This window comes from Tachyglossus aculeatus, chromosome 17, assembly GCF_015852505.1.
Source record: "Tachyglossus aculeatus isolate mTacAcu1 chromosome 17, mTacAcu1.pri, whole genome shotgun sequence".
NCBI classification, from domain to species: Eukaryota; Metazoa; Chordata; class Mammalia; order Monotremata; family Tachyglossidae; genus Tachyglossus; species Tachyglossus aculeatus.
Genome location: NC_052082.1, coordinates 11,040,010 through 11,061,456, shown reverse-complemented (window position 1 = coordinate 11,061,456; position 21,447 = coordinate 11,040,010). Strand labels below are relative to the sequence as shown.

At 45.1% G+C, this 21,447-nt stretch overlaps 1 protein-coding gene across 1 annotated transcript in view; it reads left to right on the top strand.

The window, feature by feature from the left end:
• Positions 1 to 21,447, top strand: part of CCDC158 (coiled-coil domain containing 158) — a 131,410-nt gene that overhangs the window by 9,360 nt on the left and 100,603 nt on the right. Inside the window, exons 3-7 of the mRNA XM_038759470.1 lie at positions 1,803 to 1,942; positions 9,534 to 9,778; positions 12,231 to 12,340; positions 13,862 to 14,189; positions 18,406 to 18,482. Of these exons, the coding sequence (XP_038615398.1) occupies positions 1,803 to 1,942; positions 9,534 to 9,778; positions 12,231 to 12,340; positions 13,862 to 14,189; positions 18,406 to 18,482 (900 nt within the window). The remainder of the gene's footprint in view (positions 1 to 1,802; positions 1,943 to 9,533; positions 9,779 to 12,230; positions 12,341 to 13,861; positions 14,190 to 18,405; positions 18,483 to 21,447) is intronic.

Here is a 21,447-nt window from a genome sequence, read left to right as displayed (position 1 = left end):
CTGAGCCCCGCTTCTTAATCCTAATAATAATAATGTTGGTATTTGTTAAGCGCTTACTATGTGCCGAGCACTGTTCAAAGCGCTGGGGTAGATACAAGGTAATCAAGTTGTCCCACGTGGGGCTCACAGTCTCAATCCCCATTTTACAGATGAGGTCACTGAGGCAACGAGAAGTTAAGTAACTTGCCCAAAGTCACACAGTAGACACGTGGCGGAGCTGGGATTAGAAACCACGGTTATTTTGTTAATATGTTCTATTTATTTTATTTTGTTAATATGTTTGGTTTTGTTGTCTGTCTCCCCCTTCTAGACTGTGAGCCCACTGTTGGGTAGGGACTGTCTCTATATGTTGCCAACTTGTACTTCCCAAGCGTTTAGTACAGTGCTCTGCACACAGTAAGCGCCCAATAAAGACGATTGAATGATTGATTGATTGACCTCTGACTCCCAAATGCGGGCTCTTTCCACTGAGCCCTGCTTCTTAATCCTAATAATAATAATGTTGATATTTGTTAAGCGCTTACTATGTGCCCAGCACTGTTCTAAGCGCTGGGGTAGATACAGGGTAATCAAGTTGTCCCACGTGGGGCTCACAGTCCCAATCCCCATTTTACAGATGAGATAACTGAGGCAACGAGAAGTCAAGTAACTTGCCCAAAGTCACACGGTAGACACGTGGCGGAGCCGGGATTAGAACCCACGACTTCTAACTCCCAAAGGTGGGCTCTTTCCACTGAGCCCTGCTTCTTAATCCTAATAATAATAATGTTGGTATTTGTTAAGCGCTTACTATGTGCCCAGCACTGTTCTAAGCGCTGGGGGAGATACAGGGTAATCAGGTTGTCCTACGTGGGGCTCACAGTCTCAATCCCCATTTTACAGATGAGGTCACTGAGGCTCAGAGAAGTTAAGTAACTTGCCCAAAGTCACACAGTAGACACGTGGCGGAGCCGGGATTAGAACCCACGACCTCTGACTCCCAAACGCGGGCTCTTTCCACTGAGCCACGCTTCTTAATCCTAATCTGTAGGATTTTCTCAAACTTTTAGACTGTAAACCCACTGTTGGGTAGGGACCGTCTTTATATGTTGCCAACTTGTCCTTCCCAAGCGCTTAGTACAGTGCTCTGCACACAGTAAGCGCTCAATAAATACGATTGATGATGATGATGATGCTCTGCACACAGCAAGCGCTCAATAAAGCAGCAGCGTGGCTCAGTGGAAAGAGCCCGGGCTTTGGAGTCAGAGGTCATGGGTTCGAATCCCGGCTCCGCCACATGCCTGCTGTGTAACCTTGGGCAAGTCACTTCTCTGAGCCTCAGTTATCTCATCTGTAAAATGGGGGTTAAGATTGTGAGCCCCACGTGGGACAACCTGATCTCCTTATATCCTCCCCGGCGCTTAGTACAGTGCTTTGCACATAGTAAGCGCTTAACAAATGCCATTATTATTAGTATAATAAATACGATTGATTGATTAACCCATAGACCGTAAACTTGTTGTGGGCAGGGAACGGGGCTACCGAGTCGGTTACAGGGCCCTCTCTCAGGCGCTTAGCACGGTGCTCTGCATGCAGTAGGCGCTCAGTAAATAGGATGGATTGACTAATTAACCCATGACTTCTACAGGCAAGTGCTGGGAAAACAAACGAAGGAGAAACTCAAAGCGAAGGAAGAGGCCCCCAGATTTATCGTGGAAACGATAGGGCCGATGATGGCGGAAGCAAATCGGGAAGGAATTTCTGCACGCAGTGGGCGCTCAGTAAATAGGATGGATTGACTAATTAACCCGTGACTTCTACAGGCAAGAGCTGGGGAAACAAACCACGGAGAAACTCAAAGCGAAGGAAGAGGCCCCCAGATTTATCGTGGAAACGATAGGGCAGATGATGGCGGAAGCAAATCGGGAAGGAATTTCCTCCTCTAGCAACAGGCACCGGGGAGGTAAGGACTCTAAATACCATTATTATCATCATCATCATCATCAATCGTATTTATTGAGCGCTTACTATGTGCAGAGCACTGTACCAAGCGCTTGGGAAGTACAAATTGGCAACATATAGGGACAGTCCCTACCCAACAGTGGGCTCACAGTCTACAATAATTATATTTTAATATATATAATATTATATATTTTATTTTTAAATATTTAAATATTATATATTCTAATATATAATAATAATAAATTATTATTAGTAGTAGTACTGGCCATTTAAAGCATTATCTATATCTGTAATTCAATTTATTTTGGTGCTCCGGACGCCTTTCTACTTGTTTCGTTTTGTTGCCCGTCTCCCCGCTTCTATCAATCTATACTATACTATATGTATATAGTATAGATATACTATATCTATACTAGTATGTATGTATACTAGTATGTATACTATGTATACTATGTTACTAGTATAACATTACTATGTGCAGAGCACTGTACTAAGCGCTTGGGAAGTACAAATTGGCAACATATAGAGACAGTCCCTACCCAACAGTGGGCTCACAGTCTACAATAATTATATTTTAATATATATAATATTATATATTTTATTTTTAAATATTTAAATATTATATATTTTAATATATAATAATAATAATAAATAATTATTATTAGTAGTACTGGGCATTTAAACAATTATCTATATCTATAATTCTATTTATTTTGATGCTCCGGACGCCTTTCTACTTGTTTCGTTTTGTTGCCCGTCTCCCCCTTCTATCAATCAATCAATCAATCGTATTTATTGAGCGCTTACTGTGTGCAGAGCACTGTAGTAAGCGCTTGGGAAGAACAAGTTGGCAACATATAGAGACAGTCCCTACCCAACAGACTGCGAACCTGTTGTTGGGTAGGGATTATAATAATAATAATAATAATGATGTTGGTATTTGTTAAGCACTTACTATGTGCAAAGCCCTGTTCTAAGCGCTGGGGTAGGTACAAGGTGATCAGGTTGCCCCACGAGGGGCTCCCAGTCTTCATCCCCGTTTGACAGATGAGGGAACTGAGGCCCAGAGAAGTGAAGTGACTTGCCCAACGTCACCCGGCTGACAAGCGGTGGAGCCGGGATTTGAACCCACGACCTCTGACTCCAAAGCCCGGGCTCTTTCCACTGAGCCACGCTGCTTCCCCTGAATTGTCTCTATCTTTTACCAAATTGTACTTTCCAAGCGCTTAGTCCAGTGCTCTGCAAACGGTAATTTTCATTCATTCATTCATTCATTCATTCATTCATTCATTCGTATTTATTGAGCGCTTACTGTGTGCAGAGCACTGGACTAAGCGCTTGGGAAGGGCAAGTTGGCCACATATAGAGGCGGCCCCTATCCAACAGCGGGCTCACAGTCTAGAAGGGGGAGATGGGCGACAAAACAAAACATATAAACCAAATAAAATAAATAGAATAAAAGACTGTGAGCCCGCCGCTGGGTAGGGACCGACTCTATATGTTGCCAACTTGGACTTCCCAAGCGCTTAGTACAGTGCTCTGCACACAGTAAGCGCTCAACAAATACGATTGATTGATTAATAATAATAATAATAATAATGGCATTTATTAAGCACTTACTGTGTGCAAAGCACTGTTCTAGGCACTGGGGAGGTTACAATCAATCCATCCATCAATCAATCGTATTTATTGAGTGCTTACTGTGTGCAGAGCACTGTACTAAGCACTTGGAAAGTACAAGTTGGCAACATGTAGAGACGGTCCCTACCCAACAGTGGGCTCACAGTCTAGAAGGGGGAGACAAGGTGATGAGGTTGTCCCATGAGGGGCTCACAGTCTTCATCCCCATTTTCCAGATGAGGGAACTGAGGCCCAGAGAAGTGAAGTGACTTGCCCAGAGTCACCCAGCTGGCAATTGACAGAGCGGGGATTCGAACCCATGACCTCTGACTCCAAAGCCCTGGCTCTTTTCCACTGAACCACGCTGCTTCTCGTACAGTTCCAGGCACATAGTAAGGGCTTAATAAATCCCATCATTATTATTCCTCTTTGTGCCTCAGTTTCCTCATCTATAAAATGGGGATTAAGACGGTGAGCCCCACGTGGGACAGGGACTGTGGCCAACCTGACCTGACTAGAGAAGCAGCGCGGCTCAGTGGAAAGAGCCCGGGCTTTGGAGTCAGAGGTCACGGGTTCAAATCCTGGCTCCGCCAACTGTCAGCTGGGTGACTTTGGGCAAGTCACTTCACTTCTCTGGGCCTCAGTTCCCTCATTTGTAAAATGTTGATGAAGACTGGGAGCCCCTCATGGGACAACCTGATCCCCTTGTAACCTTGGGCAAGTCACTTAACTTCTCTGTGCCTCAGTTCCCTCATCTGTACAATGGGGATGAAGACCGGGAGCCCCCCGTGGGACAACCTGATCTCCTTGGAACCTTGGGCAAGTCACTTCACTTCTCTGGGCCTCAGTTCCCTCACCTGTACAATGGGGATGAAGACCGGGAGCCCCCCGTGGGACAACCTGATCGCCTTGTAACGTTGGGCAACTCACTTCACTTCTCTGGGCCTCAGTTCCCTCATCTGTAAAATGGGGATGAAGACTGTGAGCCCCCCGTGGAACAACCTGATCCCCTTGTAACCTCCCCAGCGCTTAGAACAGTGCTTTGCACATAGTAAGCGCTTAATAAATGCCATCATCATCATTAAAATGGGGATTGAGATGACAAGCCCCACATGAAACAGGGACTGTGTCCAACCCAATTTGCTCGTATCCCCCCCAGCGTTTAGAACAGTGCCTGGCACGTAGTAAGCGCTTAGCAAATAACCATCATTATTATTATTATCACCAACCCAGTGGCTCAGTGGAAAGAGCACCGGCTTTGGAGTCAGAGGTCATGGGTTCAAATCCAGCCTCTGCCAATTGTCAGCTGTGGGCAAGTCACTTCACTTCTCTGGGCCTCAGTTCCCTCATCTGTAAAATGGGGATGAACACTGTGAGCCCCCGTGGGACAACCTGATCACCATGTAACCTCCCCAGCGCTTAGAACAGTGCTTTGCACCTAGTAAGCGCTTAATAAACGCCATTATTATTATTATTATCATCATCATTATTAATAATAATTTATAATGATAATGTTTGGTATTAAGCGCTTAGTGTGTGCAAAGCACTATAAACTCCTTGTGGCAGGGATCGTGTCTACCAACCCTTTCTTCTTCTTCTTATTATTATTATGATGATGATTATGATGATGATGATTATATAATGATGGCATTTATTAAGCGCTTACTATGTGCAAAGCACTGTTCTAAGCGCTGGGGCCTCAGTTCCCTCATCTGTAAAATGGGGCTGAAGACTGGGAGCCCCCCGTGGGACAACCTGATCCCCTTGTAACCTTGGGCAAGTCACTTCACTTCTCTGTGCCTCAGTTCCCTCATCTGTAAAATGGGGATGAAGACTGGGAGCCCCCCGTGGGACAACCTGATCACCTTGTAACCTTGGGCAAGCCACTTCACTTCTCTGTGCCTCAGTTCCCTCATCTGTAAAATGGGGATGAAGACTGGGAGCCCCCCATGGGACAACCTGATCCCCTTGTAACCTTGGGCAAGTCACTTCACTTCTCTGCGCCTCAGTTCCCTCATCTGTAAAATGGGGATGAAGACTGGGAGCCCCCCGTGGGACAACCTGATCACCTGATCACCACAAGGAGTTTATAGTGCTTTGCACACACTAAGCGCCTAACAAATACCAAACATTATCATTATAAATTATTATTAATAATGATGATGATGATGATAATGGCATTTATTAAGCGCTTACTAAGTGCCAAGCACTGTTCTAAGTGCTGGGGAGCTTGCAAGGTTGCACCTCAGGGGGCTCCCAGTCTTTATCCCCATTTTACAGATGAGGGAACTGAGGCACAGAGCAGTGAAGGGACTTGCCCAAAGTCACCCAGCTGACAATTGGCGGAGTGGGATTCGAACCCGTGACCTCCGACTCCAAAGTCCATGCTCTTTCCACCGAGCCACGCTCCTTCTCCATTGTACTTATTGTACTCTCCCAAGTGTTCAATCAGTCTATCAATCAATCAATCGTATTTATTTATTGGGGATGCAGCGTGGCTCACTGGAAAGAGCCCGGGGTTTGGAGTCAGAGGTCATGGGTTCAAATCCCGGCCCCGCCACTTGTCAGCTGTGTGACCTTGGGCAAGTCACTTCACTTCTCTGGGCCTCCGTTCCCTCATCTGGAAAATGGGGATGAAGACTGGGAGCCCCACGTGGGCCAATCTGATTCCCTTGTATCTACCCCAGCGCTTAGAACAGTGCTTGGCACATAGTAAGCGCTTAACAAAAACCAACATTATTGTTATTATTATTGAGCGCTTACTGTGTGCAGAGCACTGTACTAAGCGCTGGGGAAGTCCAAGTTGGCGACATATAGAGACGGTCCCAACCCAACAGCGGGCTCACACTCTAGAAGGGGGAGACGGAGAGCAAAACCAAACATACTAACAAAATAAAATAAATAGAATAGATATGGACAAGTAAAATAAATAAATCAATAGAGTAATAAATATGTACAAACATATAACAGAGCCCACTGTTGGGTAGGGACTGTCTCTATGTGTTGCCAATTTGTACTTCCCAAGCGCTTAGCACAGTGCTCTGCACATAGCAAGCGCACAATAAATACGATTATTGATGATGATATGTTCAGTACAGTGCTCTGCACATAGTAAGCGCTCAATAAATACGATTGATGATGATGATGATATGTTCAGTACAGTGCTCTGCGCTCAGCAGACACCACTGATGGATGGATTGCTAGAACAAACACCTGGAAGGGGGTGGGGGGGACACCCCAAAGAGGGTCTCTGGGACCACCCTACTATTGGTGTCCACACAGTAGCCCATTCCTTGGTTTTAGTGGCCGCTAGAGGGTAGTGAATCCTCACACATTGCCCCAGAACCCGTTCCATTCATTCATTCAATCGTATTTATTGAGCGCCTCCTGTGTGCAGAGCACTGGACTAAGCGCTTGGGAAGTCCAAGTTGGCACCAGATAGAGACGGTCCCTACCCAACCGCGGGCTCACACGAACCCAGTACCCTGTAGGTTCAATCAATCAATGATAATAATAATAATAATAATAATAGCAATTATTACCGTATTTGTAATAATTAAAATGGATTGCGGCTGCAGTCTAAATGATCGTGGTCACTTAATAATAATAATAATAATAATAATAATAATGGCATTTATTAATGCCATTAATTGTTAATGCCATTAATGCCATTAATGCCATTAATCTATGTGCAAAGCACTGTCCTAAGCGCTGGGGAGGTTACAAGGTGATCAGGTTGTCCCACCGGGGGCTCACAGTCTTCATCCCCATTTCATTCATTCATTCAATCGTATTTATTGAGCGCCTCCTGTGTGCAGAGCACTGGACTAAGCGCTTGGGAAGTCTAAGTTGGCACCAGATAGAGACGGTCCCTGCCCAACCGCGGGCTCACACGAACCCAGTACCCTGTAGGTTCAATCAATCAATGATAATAATAATAATAACAATTATTACCGTATTTGTAATAATTAAAATGGATTGCGGCTGCAGTCTAAATGATCAAGTGGTCACTTAATAATAATAATAATAATAATGGCATTTATGAAGCGCTTACTATGTGCAAAGCACTGTTCTAAGCGCTGGGGAGGTTACAAGGTGATCAGGTTGTCCCATCGGGGGCTCACAGTCTTCATCCCCATTTCATTCATTCATTCAATCGTATTTATTGAGCGCTTCCTGTGTGCAGAGCACTGTATTAAGCGCTTGGGAAGTACAAGTTGGCAACAGATAGAGACGGTCCCTACCCAATAGCGGGCTCACACGAACCCAGTACCCTGTAGGTTCAATCAATGATAAAATAATAATAATAACAATTATTACCGTATTTGTAATAATTAAAATGGATTGTGGCTCAGTCTAAATGATCAAGTGGTCACTTAATAATAATAATAATAGTAATAATAATGACATTTATTAAGCACTTACTATGTGCAAAGCACTGTTCTAAGCGCTGGGGAGGTTACAAGGTGATCAGGTTGTCCCACCGGGGGGCTCACAGTCTCAATCCCCATTTGACAGATGAGGTCACTGAGGCACAGAGAAGTGAAGTGACTTGCCCGAAGTCACACAGCTGACAAGTGGCAGGGCCGGGATTTGAACCCATGACCTCTGACTCCAAAGCCCGGGCTGTTTCCACTGAGCCCTGTTGCTTCCTAGAGTCACAACCCATCCAGGCTATTAGGAGAATGGTATTTATTAGTAATAATAATAATAATGATGGCATTTATTAAGTACTTACTATGTGCCAAGCACTGTTCATTCATTCAATCATATGTATTGAGCGCTTACTGTGTGCAGAGCACTGGACTAAGCGCTTGGGAAGTCCAAGTCGGCAACGTATAGAGACAGTCCCTAACCAACAGCGGGCTCACAGTCTAGAAGGGGGAGACAGAGAACAAAACCAAACATACTAACAAAATAAAATAAATAGACTAGATAGGCAGAAGTAAAATTAATAAATAGAGTAATAAATATGTACAAACATATATACATATATACAGGTGCTGTGGGGAAGGGAAGGAGGTATATATGTATACCTGTATATATGTATATATGTTTGTACATATTTATTACTCTATTTATTTTACTTGTACATACCTATTCTATTTATTTTATTTTGTTAGTATGTTTGGTTTTGTTCTCTGCCTCCCCCTTTTAGACTGTGAGCCCACTGTTGGGTAGGGACCGTTTCTATATGTTGCCAACTTGGACTTCCCAAGCGCTTAGAGAAGCAGCGTGGCTCAGTGGAGAAGAGCCCGGGCTTTGGAGTCCGATGTCGTGGGTTCAAATCCCAGCTCTGCCACTTGTCAGCTGTGTGACTTTGGGCCAGTCACTTCACTTCTCTGGGCCTCAGTTCCCTCATCTGTAAAATGGGGATGAAGACTGTAAGCCCCACGTGGGACAACCTGATTACCTTGTATCTACCCCAGCGCTTAGAACAGTGCTTTGCACATAGTAAGCGCTTAACAAATACCATTATTATTATTAGTAGTAGTAGTACAGTGCTCTGCACACAGTAAGCACTCAATAAATACGATTGATGATGATGATGATGATGATGAAGGAGGTTTTCCTTCCTTTCCCCCTCGTCCCCCTCTCCATCCCCCCCCATCTTACCTCCTTCCCTTCCCCACAGCACCTGGATATATGTATATATGTTTGTACAGATTTATTACTCTATTTATTTATTTATTTTACTTGTACATATCTATCCTATTTATTTTATTTTGTTAGTATGTTTGGTTTTGTTCTCTGTCTCCCCCTTTTAGACTGTGAGCCCGCTGTTGGGTAGGGACTGTCTCTATATGTTGCCAATTTGTGCTTCCCAAGGCTTAGTACAGTGCTCTGCACATAGTAAGCGCTCAGTAAATACAATTGATGATGATGATGAGGTAAAATGAGGGGGATGGAGAGGGGATGGAGTGCTTAAGCACTCAGCACCGTAATAAGCGTGCTTGTTTTTTAATTTTCAGCATCTACTAGTGCCTACATGGGTAGTCCGAACCGGACCACCACGTCTTCGCTTCACGGCACGGTGGTGGAAAATATTGCCACTTCTGGGCCTGGCCTTTCAGCGAAAAACACGGTAGTTTCTACATATGAACTAGACTTTGATTCCCAGAGGAAAATCGCTCCTTGTCCTGGAAAAGAACACATGGAGAGAGTCGTCGAGGAGTACTCGTGTCAAGTCAAAGATTTGCAGAAGAGGCTAAGTGAAGTGAGTTGCGAGAGTGTCTTCTACCGTGGGACCGTTTTCGTCCGGTCGTATTAATTGAGCGCTTCCTGTGTGTAACTAAGTGCTTGGGAAGTACAAATCGGCAACAGATAATAATAATAATAATTCATTCATTCATTCAATCGTATTTATTAGGTGCTTACTGTGTGCAGAGCACTGGACTAAGCGCTTGGGAAGGACAAATCGGCAACACATCATCATCAATCGTGTTTATTGAGCGCTTACTATGTGCACAGCACTGGACTGAGCGCTTGGGAAGTACAGATTGGCAACATATAGAGACAGTCCCTACCCAACAGTGGGCTCACAGCCTAAAAGACGGTGCAGAGCACTGTACTAAGCGCTTGGGAAGGACAAATCGGCAACACATAAAGACGGTCCCTACCCAACAACGGGCTCACGGTTTAGAAGGGCCAAACAGATATGCCAGTATCACGTAACCAAAGCCATCGGGCGTATAACTGGAAAAGAATAAAAACCACCTTAATTTAATGGCTTCTGCAATAATAATGATGATGGCATTTATTAAGCGCTTACCATGTGCCAAGCACTGTTCTAAGCGCTGGGGAGGTTACAAGGTGATCGGGTTGTCCCATGGGGGGCTCCCAGTCTTCATCCCCAAGGAGACTAATAGTAATACTACTACTAATAATGGCATTTATTAAGCACTTACTATTTGCAAAGCACTGTTCTAAGCGTTGGGGAGGTTACAAGGTGATCGGGTTGTCCCACGGGGGGCTCACAGTCTTCATCCCCATGGAAACTAATAGTAATACTACTACTAATAATGGCGTTTATTAAGCAGTTACTATGCGCTGGGGAGGTTACAAGGTGATCAGGTTGTCCCACGGGGGGCTCCCAGTCTTCATCCCCATTTTACAGATGAGGGAACCAAGGCCCAGAGAAGTGAAGTGACTTGCCCAAAGTCACCCAGCTGACAATTGGCAGAGCCGGGATTTGAACCCATGACCTCTGACTCCAAAGCCCGGGCTCTTTCCACTGAGCCACGCTGCTTCCCTAGAGACTAATAGTAATACTACTACTAATAATGGCGTTTATTAAGCAGTTACTATGCGCTGGGGAGGTTACAAGGTGATCGGGTTGTCCCACGGGGGGCTCCCAGTCTTCATCCCCATGGAGACTAATAGTAATACTACTACTAATAATGGCGTTTATTAAGCAGTTACTATGCACTGGGGAGGTTACAAGGTGATCAGGTTGTCCCACGGGGGGCTCACAGTCTTCATCCCCATGGAGACTAATAGTAATACTACTACTAATAATGGCATTTATTAAGCAGTTACTATGCACTGGGGAGGTTACAAGGTGATCAGGTTGTCCCACGGGGGGCTCCCAGTCGTCATCCCCATTTTACAGATGAGGGAACCGAGGCCCAGAGGAGTGAAGTGACTTGCCCAAAGTCACCCAGCTGACAATTGGCAGAGCCGGGATTTGAACCCAGGACTTCTGACTCCAAAGCCCGGGCTCTTTCCACTGAGCCACACTGCTTCCCTAGACACGGTCCCTCCCCAACAACGGGCTCACAGTCTAGAAGGGGGAAGTAGTTTTAAGTTTTTAGTTTCTAGGTCGCACAACGGGGAAGCAGCGTGGCCTAGCGGAAAGGGCCCGGGCCCGGGATCCCGAGGGATCCGGGTTCTAGTCTCCGCTCTGCCGCTCGTCTGCCGTGTGACCTTGGACGAGTCACTTCTCTTCACCGTGGCTCAGTGAGCTCCTCTGCAAAATGGGGATTAAGACCGTGAGGCCCGTGTGGGACGGGGACCGATTAGCGGGGATCTACCCCAGCGCGGACATCACGCTGCTTTTCTCTCTCCGTCACTTTTTTCTTTCCAACCCCTGTATTCAGTCACCAAATCCTGTCAGTCCGCCCTCCAATCAATCAATCAATCGTATTTATTGAGCGCTTACTGTGTGCAGAGCACTGTACTAAGCGCTCGGGAAGTCCAAGTTGGCAACATATAGAGACGGTCCCTACCCAACAGTGGGCTCGCAGTCTAGAAGCCCACAACATCTCCAGAGTTTATCCCTTAATCTTAATATTTATTACTCTATTTTACTTGTACATATTCTACTATTCTATTTATTTTATTTTGTTAATATGTTTTGTTTTGTTCTCTGTCTCCCCCTTCTAGACTGTGAGCCCACTGTTGGGTAGGGACCGTCTCTATATGTTGCCAATTTGTACTTCCCAAGCGCTTAGTCCAGTGCTCTGCACACAGTAAGCGCTCAATAAATACGACCGATGATACAGAGACGGAAACAGGCAGTAATGATAGAGGAACTTTCTCCTCTAGAAACTAGAAACTAAGCGACGCCGTATGTCAAAGGAACCAGCTTTTTCGGGGGACTTTTTCAGTCCACTAAAGCCACGCCGTATGTCAAATAAACCAGCTTTTCGGGGGGCGACTTTTTCCAGACCACCGAATCGCAGGAGAAACAGAAGTACCATTTAAGACAGTCGATCTTCGAACTGCAAACGAAGCTTCAGGAAGTGCAACTGGAGAGAGACGCCTTAATTGACATCAGGTATGTTCACGGAGTCTTTGGAAAGGCGGCCTTGGAGAAGAATTTTGGGAATACCGCCGGACGGGGCAGAAGACAAACAAATGGGAATCGCAGCCAGTTGAGCCAGTGTGGGCCTCAGAAGGCCAAATATCTTGATTTAGATTAGTATATTTTGGACGCATCATAGGGAGGACTAATTCTCTGGAGATTGAGGGGCAAAGATGACGCAGAAGGGAGAGAGAGCCGGGGGGGGGAATAAGCGGGTTTAATCGGGGAAGGCGTTGAAAGTGAGTTTAAAATTCTACATCCATCATCAATCGTATTTATTAAGCGCTTACTGTGTGCAGAGCACTGTACTAAGCGCTTGGGAAGTACAAGTTGGCAACATATAGAGATGGTCCCTACCCAGCAGTGGGCTCACATTCGTCAGGGAAAACTAAAGGCTAATCAACCTGTGGTTTTACGGAGCACTCACTGTGCACAGAGCACTGTACTGAGCGTCCGGGAGAGTACAGCACAACAGAATGGGTAGACACATTCCCTGCCCACAACGAGTTTGCAGTGTAGAGGGAGATAGATACTACTATAAACAACTTACATGATTTATACAGTGCTCTGCACACAGTAAGCGCTCAATAAATACGATTGAATGAATGAATGAATAAATATGATTGATTGATTGACTGATTATACTTCCCAAGCACACAGTAAGCACTCAATAAATACGATTGAATGAATGAATGAATGAATGAGTAAATACGATTGATTGATTGATTGTACTTCCCACGCATCATCATCAATCGTATTTATTGAGCGCTTACTATGTGCAGAGCACTGTACTAAGCGCTTGGGAAGTACAAATCGGCAACATATAGAGACAGTCCCTACCCAACAGTGGGCTCACAGTCTAAAAGGGGGAAGACAGAGAACAAAACCAAACATACTAACAAAATAAAATAAATAGAATAGATCTGTACAAGTAAAATAAATAAATAGAGTAATAAATATGTACAAACATGTATACATATATATATATATATATACGCACACAGTAAGCGCTCAATCAATATGATTGATTGATGGATTGATTGATACAAAACAAAGCAGCTTAATAATAATAATGTTGGCATTTGTTAAGCGCTTACTATGTACAAAGCACTGTTCTAAGCGCTGGGAGGGGGGATACAAAGTGATCAGGTTGTCCCATGTGGGGTTCACAGTCTTAACACCCATTTTGCAAATGAGATAACTGAGGCTCAGAGAAGTTAAGTGCAAAGCACTGTTCTAAGCGCTGGAGGGGGGATACAAAGTGATCAGGTTGTCCCATGTGGGGTTCACAGCCTTTGCAAATGAGAAAACTGAGGCTCAGAGAAGTGAAGTGACTTGCCCAAGGTCCCACAGCTGCCACGTGGCGGAGTCGGGATTCGAACCCATGACCCCTGACTCCAAAGCCCGGGCTCTTTCCACCGAGCCACGCCGCTTCTCGAGCCAGCTCACAGGCCGGAGGAGGTTAATTATCCCCTGGGCCTGTTTGTCCCTCAGGAGAAAGGAGGCACAGAGTCAGGAGGAGGTCAAATCCCAATTCCAGGCCACAATTGAGGAACTGGAGGCCGCCGGCCGCCTGCAGGAAGAGATGCTCCGGGAGAGCGGCGATCGGTCGGAGCAGCTCCGGAAAGCCGTGCGGAGCCAGGAAGAGGCCCTGCGGGAAATCCGCCACGTCCTCGTGGACTTCGAGGAGCGCACGGGCAAGACGGTGGACGGGCACGAGGCCGCCGCCGACCTCCACGTCCGCCGCCTGGGCCCGGCGATTGGCAGAGTCCTACGGGAATTAGACGCCGAGCTGGCCTATCTCAAAGGGAGGATTTTCCCAGTAAGTGGTGAGAGCTGCTTTTAGTCCTTCAGTCAATTCTCCCGGGTGCTTCCGGGGAAAAACGTAGCGAAACGTGTTCAGATAATCCTGCCCCTGGGGAGGATATCTTTATAATAATAATAATGGTATTTGTTAATGGAAAGAGCCCGGGCTTTGGAGTCAGAGGTCAGGGGTTCAAGTCCTGACTCCGCCAGCTGTCGGCTGTGCGACTTCGGGCAAGTCGCTTCGCTTCCCTGGGCCTCAGTGACCTCATCTGGAAAATGGGGATTGAGACTGTGAGCCCCCCCGTGGAACAACCTGATCACCTTGTAACCTCCCCAGCGCTTAGAACAGTGCTTTGCACCTAGTAAGCGCTTAATAAATGCCATTATTATTATTATTAGTCTCTGCCTCAGTTCCCTCATCTGTCAAATGGGGATGAAGACTGTGAGCCCCCCGTGGGACAACCTGATCACCCTGTAACCTCCCCAGTGCTTAGAACAGTGCTTTGCACATAGTAAGCGCTTAATAAATGCCATTATTATTATTATTATTATTAGTCTCTGCCTCAGTTCCCTCATCTGTCAAATGGGGATGAAGACTGTGAGCCCCCCGTGGGACAACCTGATCACCTTGTAACCTCCCCAGCGCTTAGAACAGTGCTTTGCACCTAGTAAGCGCTTAATAAATGCCATTATTATTATTATTAGTCTCTGCCTCAGTTCCCTCATCTGTCAAATGGGGATGAAGACTGTGAGCCCCCCGTGGGACAACCTGATCACCTTGTAACCTCCCCAGTGCTTAGAACAGTGCTTTGCACATAGTAAGCGCTTAATAAATGCCATTATTATTATTATTATTATTAGTCTCTGCCTCAGTTCCCTCATCTGTCAAATGGGGATGAAGACTGTGAGCCCCCCGTGGGACAACCTGATCACCTTGTAACCTCCCCAGCGCTTAGAACAGTGCTTTGCACATAGTAAGCGCTTAATAAATGCCATTATTATTATTATTATTATTAGTCTCTGCCTCAGTTCCCTCATCTGTCAAATGGGGATGAAGACTGTGAGCCCCCCGTGGGACAACCTGATCACCTTGTAACCTCCCCAGCGCTTAGAACAGTGCTTGGCACATAGTAAGCGCTTAATAAATGTCATTATTATTATTATTAGTCTCTGCCTCAGTTCCCTCATCTGTCAAATGGGGATGAAGACTGTGAGCCCCCCGTGGGACAATCTGATCACCTTGTAACCTCCCCAGTGCTTAGAACAGTGCTTTGCACATAGTAAGTGCTTAATAAATGCCATCATTATTATTATTATTATTATTAAACTCTACTATGAGCCAGGCACTGTACTAAGCGCTGGGGTGGGGACAAGCAAATCAGGCTGGACGCAGTCCCTGTCCCATGTGGGGCTCACAGGCTCAGTCCCCATTTTCTCCGCTCCGCTAATTGTCAGCTGTGCGACTTTGGGCAAGTCACTTCGCTTCCCTGGGCCTCAGTGACCTCATCTGGAAAATGGGGATTGAGACTGTGAGCCCCCTGTGGGACAACCTGATCACCTTGTAAACTCCCCAGCGCTTAGAACAGTGCTTGGCACATAGTAAGTGCTTAATAAATGCCATTATTATTATTATTATTATTAGTCTCTGCCTCAGTTCCCTCATCTGTCAAATGGGGATGAAGACTGTGAGCCCCCCGTGGGACAACCTGATCACCTTGTAACCTCCCCAGCGCTTAGAACAGTGCTTTGCACATAGTAAGCACTTAATAAATGCCATTATTATTATTATTATTAAGCTCTACTATGAGCCAGGCACTGTACTAAGCGCTGGGGTGGGGACAAGCAAATCAGGCTGAACGTGGTCCCTGTCCCGTGTGGGGCTCGCAGTCTCAATCCCCATTTTCTCTGCTCCGCTAATTGTCAGCTGTGCGACTTTGGGCAAGTCACTTCACTTCCCTGGGCCTCAATGACCTCATCTGTAAAATGGGGATTGAGACTGTGAGCCCCACCGTGGGACAACCTGATCACCTTGTAACCTCCCCAGCGCTTAGAACAGTGCTTGGCACATAGTAACTGCTTAATAAATGCCATTATTATTATTATTATTATTATTAAGCTCTACTATGAGCCAGGCACTGTACTAAGCGCTGGGGTGGGGGCAAGCAAATCAGGTTGGACACTGTCCCTGTCCCGTGTGGGGCTCGCAGTCTCAATCCCCATTTTCTCCGCTCCGCTAATTGTCAGCTGTGCGACTTTGAGCAAGTCACTTCGCTTCCCTGGGCCTCAGTGACCTCATCTGGAAAATGGGGATTGAGACTGTGAGCCCCACCGTGGGACAACCTGATCACCTTGTAACCTCCCCAGCGCTTAGAACAGTGCTTGGCACATAGTAACTGCTTAATAAATGCCATTGTTATTATTATTATTATTAGTCTCTGCCCCAGTTCCCTCATCTGTCAAATGGGGATGAAGACTGTGAGCCCCCGGTGGGACAACCTGATCACCTTGTAACCTCCCCAGCGCTTAGAACAGTGCTCGGCACATAGTAAGCGCTTAATAAATACCATTATTATTATTATCGTATTTATTGAGCGCTTGCGGTGTGCAAAGCAACGTACTTAGCACTTGGGAGAGTACATTATAACATCTCCTCCAAGAGGCCTTCCTTGACTAAGCCCGCCCTTTCCTCTTCTCCCGCTCCTTTTTTCGTCCCAGCTCCACAGCATTTACGTAGATATCTGTCATTTATTTATTTGTATTCATTCATTCGTTGAATCGTATTTATTGAGCGCCGACTGTGTGCAGAGAACTGTACTAAGCGCTCGGGAAGTACAAGTTGGCAACAAGCCTGCTCTTCTAGACTGTGAGCCCGCTGTTGGGTAGGGACCGTTTCTATATGTTGCCAATGTGTACTTTTTTTTTGATGGCATTTATTAAGAGCTTACTATGTGCAAAGCACTGTTCTAAGCGCTGGGGAGGTTACAAGGTGATCAGGTTGCCCCACGGGGGGCTCACAGTCTTCACCCCCGTTTTGCAGATGAGGGAACTGAGGCACAGAGAAGTTAAGTGACTTGCCCAAAGTCACACAGCTGACAAGTGGCGGGGCCGGGATTGGAACCCATGACCTCCGACTCCAAAGCCCGGGCTCTTTCCACTGCGCCACACTGCTTCTCATAATAATAATTGGCATTTGTTAAGCGCTCACTATGTGCAAAGCACTGTTCTAAGCACTGGGGAGGATACAGGGTGATCAGGTTGTCCCACGTGGGGCTCCCAGTCTTCATCCCCATTTTACAGATGAGGGAACTGGGGCACAGAGAAGTGAAGTGACTTGCCCAAAGTCACACAGCCGACAACTGGCGGAGCTGGGATTTGAACCCATGACCTCTGACTCCAAAGCCCGGGCTCTTTCCGCCGAGCCATGCTGCTTCTCTGATACTTCCCAAGCTTGTCCTTCCCAAGCGCTTAGTCCAGTGCCCTGCACACAGTAAGCGCTCAATAAATACGATTGAAGGAATGAATGAACAGATAGAGACGGTCCCTGCCCAACAACGGGATTGATTTCCTTCTCCGCCCTGGACTGTAAGCTCGTTGTGGGCAGGGACCGGATCTGTTCTGTTGTATTGAGCACTCTCCCAGGTGCTCAGTAAGCTCTCAGTAAATAGGATCGGACGAATGAAGGAAGGAAAGAAGTAATATAACACTAATAATAATAATAATAATAATGTCATTTATTAAGCGCTTACTATGTGCAAAGCACTGTTCTAAGCGCTGGGGAGGTTACAAGGTGATCAGATTGTCCCACGGGGGGCTCACAGTCTTCATCCCCATTTGACAGATGAGGCAACTGAGGCCCAGAGAAGTGAAGTGACTTGCCCAAAGTCACACAGCTGACAAGTGGCGGAGCCGGGATTTGAACCCCTGACCTCTGACTCCAAAGCCCGGGCTCTTTCCACTGAGCCACGCTGCTCCACTAGTATAATATAATGATAATATAACTAATATATTATATAATAATATATAATGTATATATTATATATAATAATATAACTCATATATTATATAACTACTATAATAGACCCATTTCCCGGTCCTCAGTGGCCTCTGAGAAAGGGCTAGGGGCCCGCAGGGCCTCAGGCCGTCCGACCCCGCGGATCTGATTCCTTAAAGTTGGAGAAAGCAGGATTTGTCCCCGATTTTCCACTTCCGCATCCTATTCCGGGCTAATCCAGGTGGCAGAGCAACTGGAATCACTGCAGAACGAATCGCAGGACAAAGTGCAGCTGCTCCTTCAGCAACACCAAGAGAGGTAAGACCCTACTGCAGTCCTATTTATTGAGCGCTCACTGTGTGCAGAGCGCTGTGCTAAGTGCCTGGATGAAGTCGGCACAGCGGAGGTCGGCAGGCACGTTCCCTGACCCTCTGCTCGCCCATGAAGTGTAAGTTTGCGGTCAATCAGGGGTCATCGATCAATCAACCAATCGTATTTATTGAGCGCTTACTGTGTGCAGAGCACTGGACTAGGCGCTAGTAAGTTTGAATGCGAACATTCAATTTAATGGCCTCGTAGCGTGTATTTTAGTGTGAACTGCCTTAATAATATATCGTCATGAATCATCGCGATAGTATATTTATTTTGAAAGAAAATTGGGAAATCTCTAGAGAAACAGGAATGGTTTCACTCAGTCACAAACGTACAGCAAAGTCATTTAGCTTTTATGCTTTTAAAGCAGTTTAATATAAGGGTACTTGCCAACAAAATTTACACAGGATGAAGGATGCTTCTAAGATCACTTATTTTTCACAGTTCTGTATATCTCATGTGAGAAGTGCAGTTTCATTTAAGCAGGGCACACTTCACCCCTTTTGCCATCCAACTTGTACTTCCCAAGCGCTTAGTACAGTGCTCTGCACACAGTAAGCGCTCAATAAATACGATTGAATGATTGAATGAACAAGTTGGCAACATATAGAGACAGTCCCTACCCAACAGTGGGCTCACAGTCTTATTAAGTGTTTTCTAATTAGCGGGGATTAAGACTGTGAGCCCCATGTGGGACAACCTGGTCACCTTGTAACCTCTCCAGCGCTTAGAACAGTGCTTGGCACATAGTAAGCGCTTAATAAGTGCATTATTATTATTATTATTATTATTATTATATTCATTCATTCATTTCATTCAATCGTATTTATTGAGCGCTTCCTGTGTCCAGAGCACTGTACTAATTAGCAGGGATTAGGACTGTGAGCCCCATATGGGACAACCTGATCATCTTGTAACCTCCCCAGTGCTTAGAACAGTGCTTGGCACACAGTAAGCGCTTAATAAATGCCATTATTATTATTATTATTATTATTATTATCTTGTAAACTCCCAGCGCTTAGAACAGTGCTTTGCACATAGTGAGCGCTTAATAAATGCCATTATTATTATTATTATTATTATAGTCATTCATTCAATTGTATTTATTGAGCGCTTCCTGTGTCCAGAGAACTGTACTAATTAGCAGGGTTTAGGACTGTGAGCCCCATGTGGGACAACCTGATCATCTTGCAAACTCCCAGCGCTTAGAACAGTGCTTTGCACATAGTAAGCGCTTAGTAAATGCCATTATTATTATTATAGTCATTCATTCAATCGTATTTATTGAGCACTTCCTGTGTCCAGAGCACTGTACTAATTAGCAGGGTTTAGGACTGTGAGCCCCATGTGGGACAACCTGATCATCTTGTAAACTCCCCAGCGCTTAGGACAGTGCTTGGCACATAGTAAGTGCTTCATAAATGCCATTATTATTATTATTATAGTCATTCATTCAATCGTATTTATTGAGCGCTTCCTGTGTCCAGAGCACTGTACTAATTAGCAGGGATTAGGACTGTGAGCCCCATGTGGGACAACCTGATCATCTTGTAAACTCCCCAGCACTTAGAACAGTGCTTGGCACATAGTAAGCGCTTAATAAATGCCGTTATTATTATTATTATCTCGTAAACTCCCAGCGCTTAGAACAGTGCTTGGCACATAGTAAGCGCTTAATAAACACCATTATTATTATTATTATAGTCATTCATTCAATCGTATTTATTGAGCGCTTCCTGTGTCCAGAGCACTGTACTAATTAGCAGGGTTTAGGACTGTGAGCCCCATGTGGGACAACCTGATCATCTTGTAAACTCCCAGCGCTTACAACAGTGCTTTGCACATAGTAAGTGCTTCATAAATGCCATTATTATTATTATTATAGTCATTCATTCAATCGTATTTATTGAGCGCTTCCTGTGTCCAGAGCACTGTACTAATTAGCAGGGATTAGGACTGTGAGCCCCATGTGGGACAACCTGATCATCTTGTAAACTCCCCAGCGTTTAGAACAGTGCTTGGCACACAGTAAGCGCTTAATAAATGCCGTTATTATTATTATTATCTCGTAAACTCCCAGCGCTTAGAACAGTGCTTGGCACATAGTAAGCGCTTAATAAATACCATTATTATTATTATTATGATAGTCATTCATTCAATCGTATTTATTGAGCGCTTCCTGTGTCCAGAGCACTGTACTAATTAGCAGGGTTTAGGACTGTGAGCCCCATGTGGGACAACCTGGTCATCTTGTAAACTCCCAGCGCTTACAACAGTGCTTTGCACATAGTAAGCGCTTAATAAATGCCATTATTATTATTATAGTCATTCATTCAATCGTATTTATTGAGCGCTTCCTGCGTCCAGAGCACTGTACTAATTAGCTGGGATTAAGACTGTGAGCCCCATGTGGGACAACCTGATCATCTTGTAAACTCCCAGCACTTAGAACAGTGCTTGGCACATAGTAAGCACTTAATAAATGCCATTATTGTTATTATTATAGTCATTCATTATTATTATAGTCATTCATTCAATCGTATTTATTGAGCGCTTCCTGTGTCCAGAGCATATATATTATTATTATTATCACCCCAGTGCTTAGAACAGTGCTTGGCACATAGTAAGCGCTTAACAAATGCCATTATTATCATTATTAATAAATTTAATCAATAATACATAATATAATAAATACTATTTATATGTATTATAAACAGGTAGTTTATAATTCACAATCTAATTTACTGTTTATTTGTTGATAGATGATATAATATATAATTTATAATTGTACAATATATAATAATAATGATGGTATTTGTTAAGCGCTTACTATGTGCAAAGCACGGTTCTAAGCGCTGGGGGGGATACAAGGTGATGAGGTTGTCCCATGTGGGGCTCACAGTCTTCATCC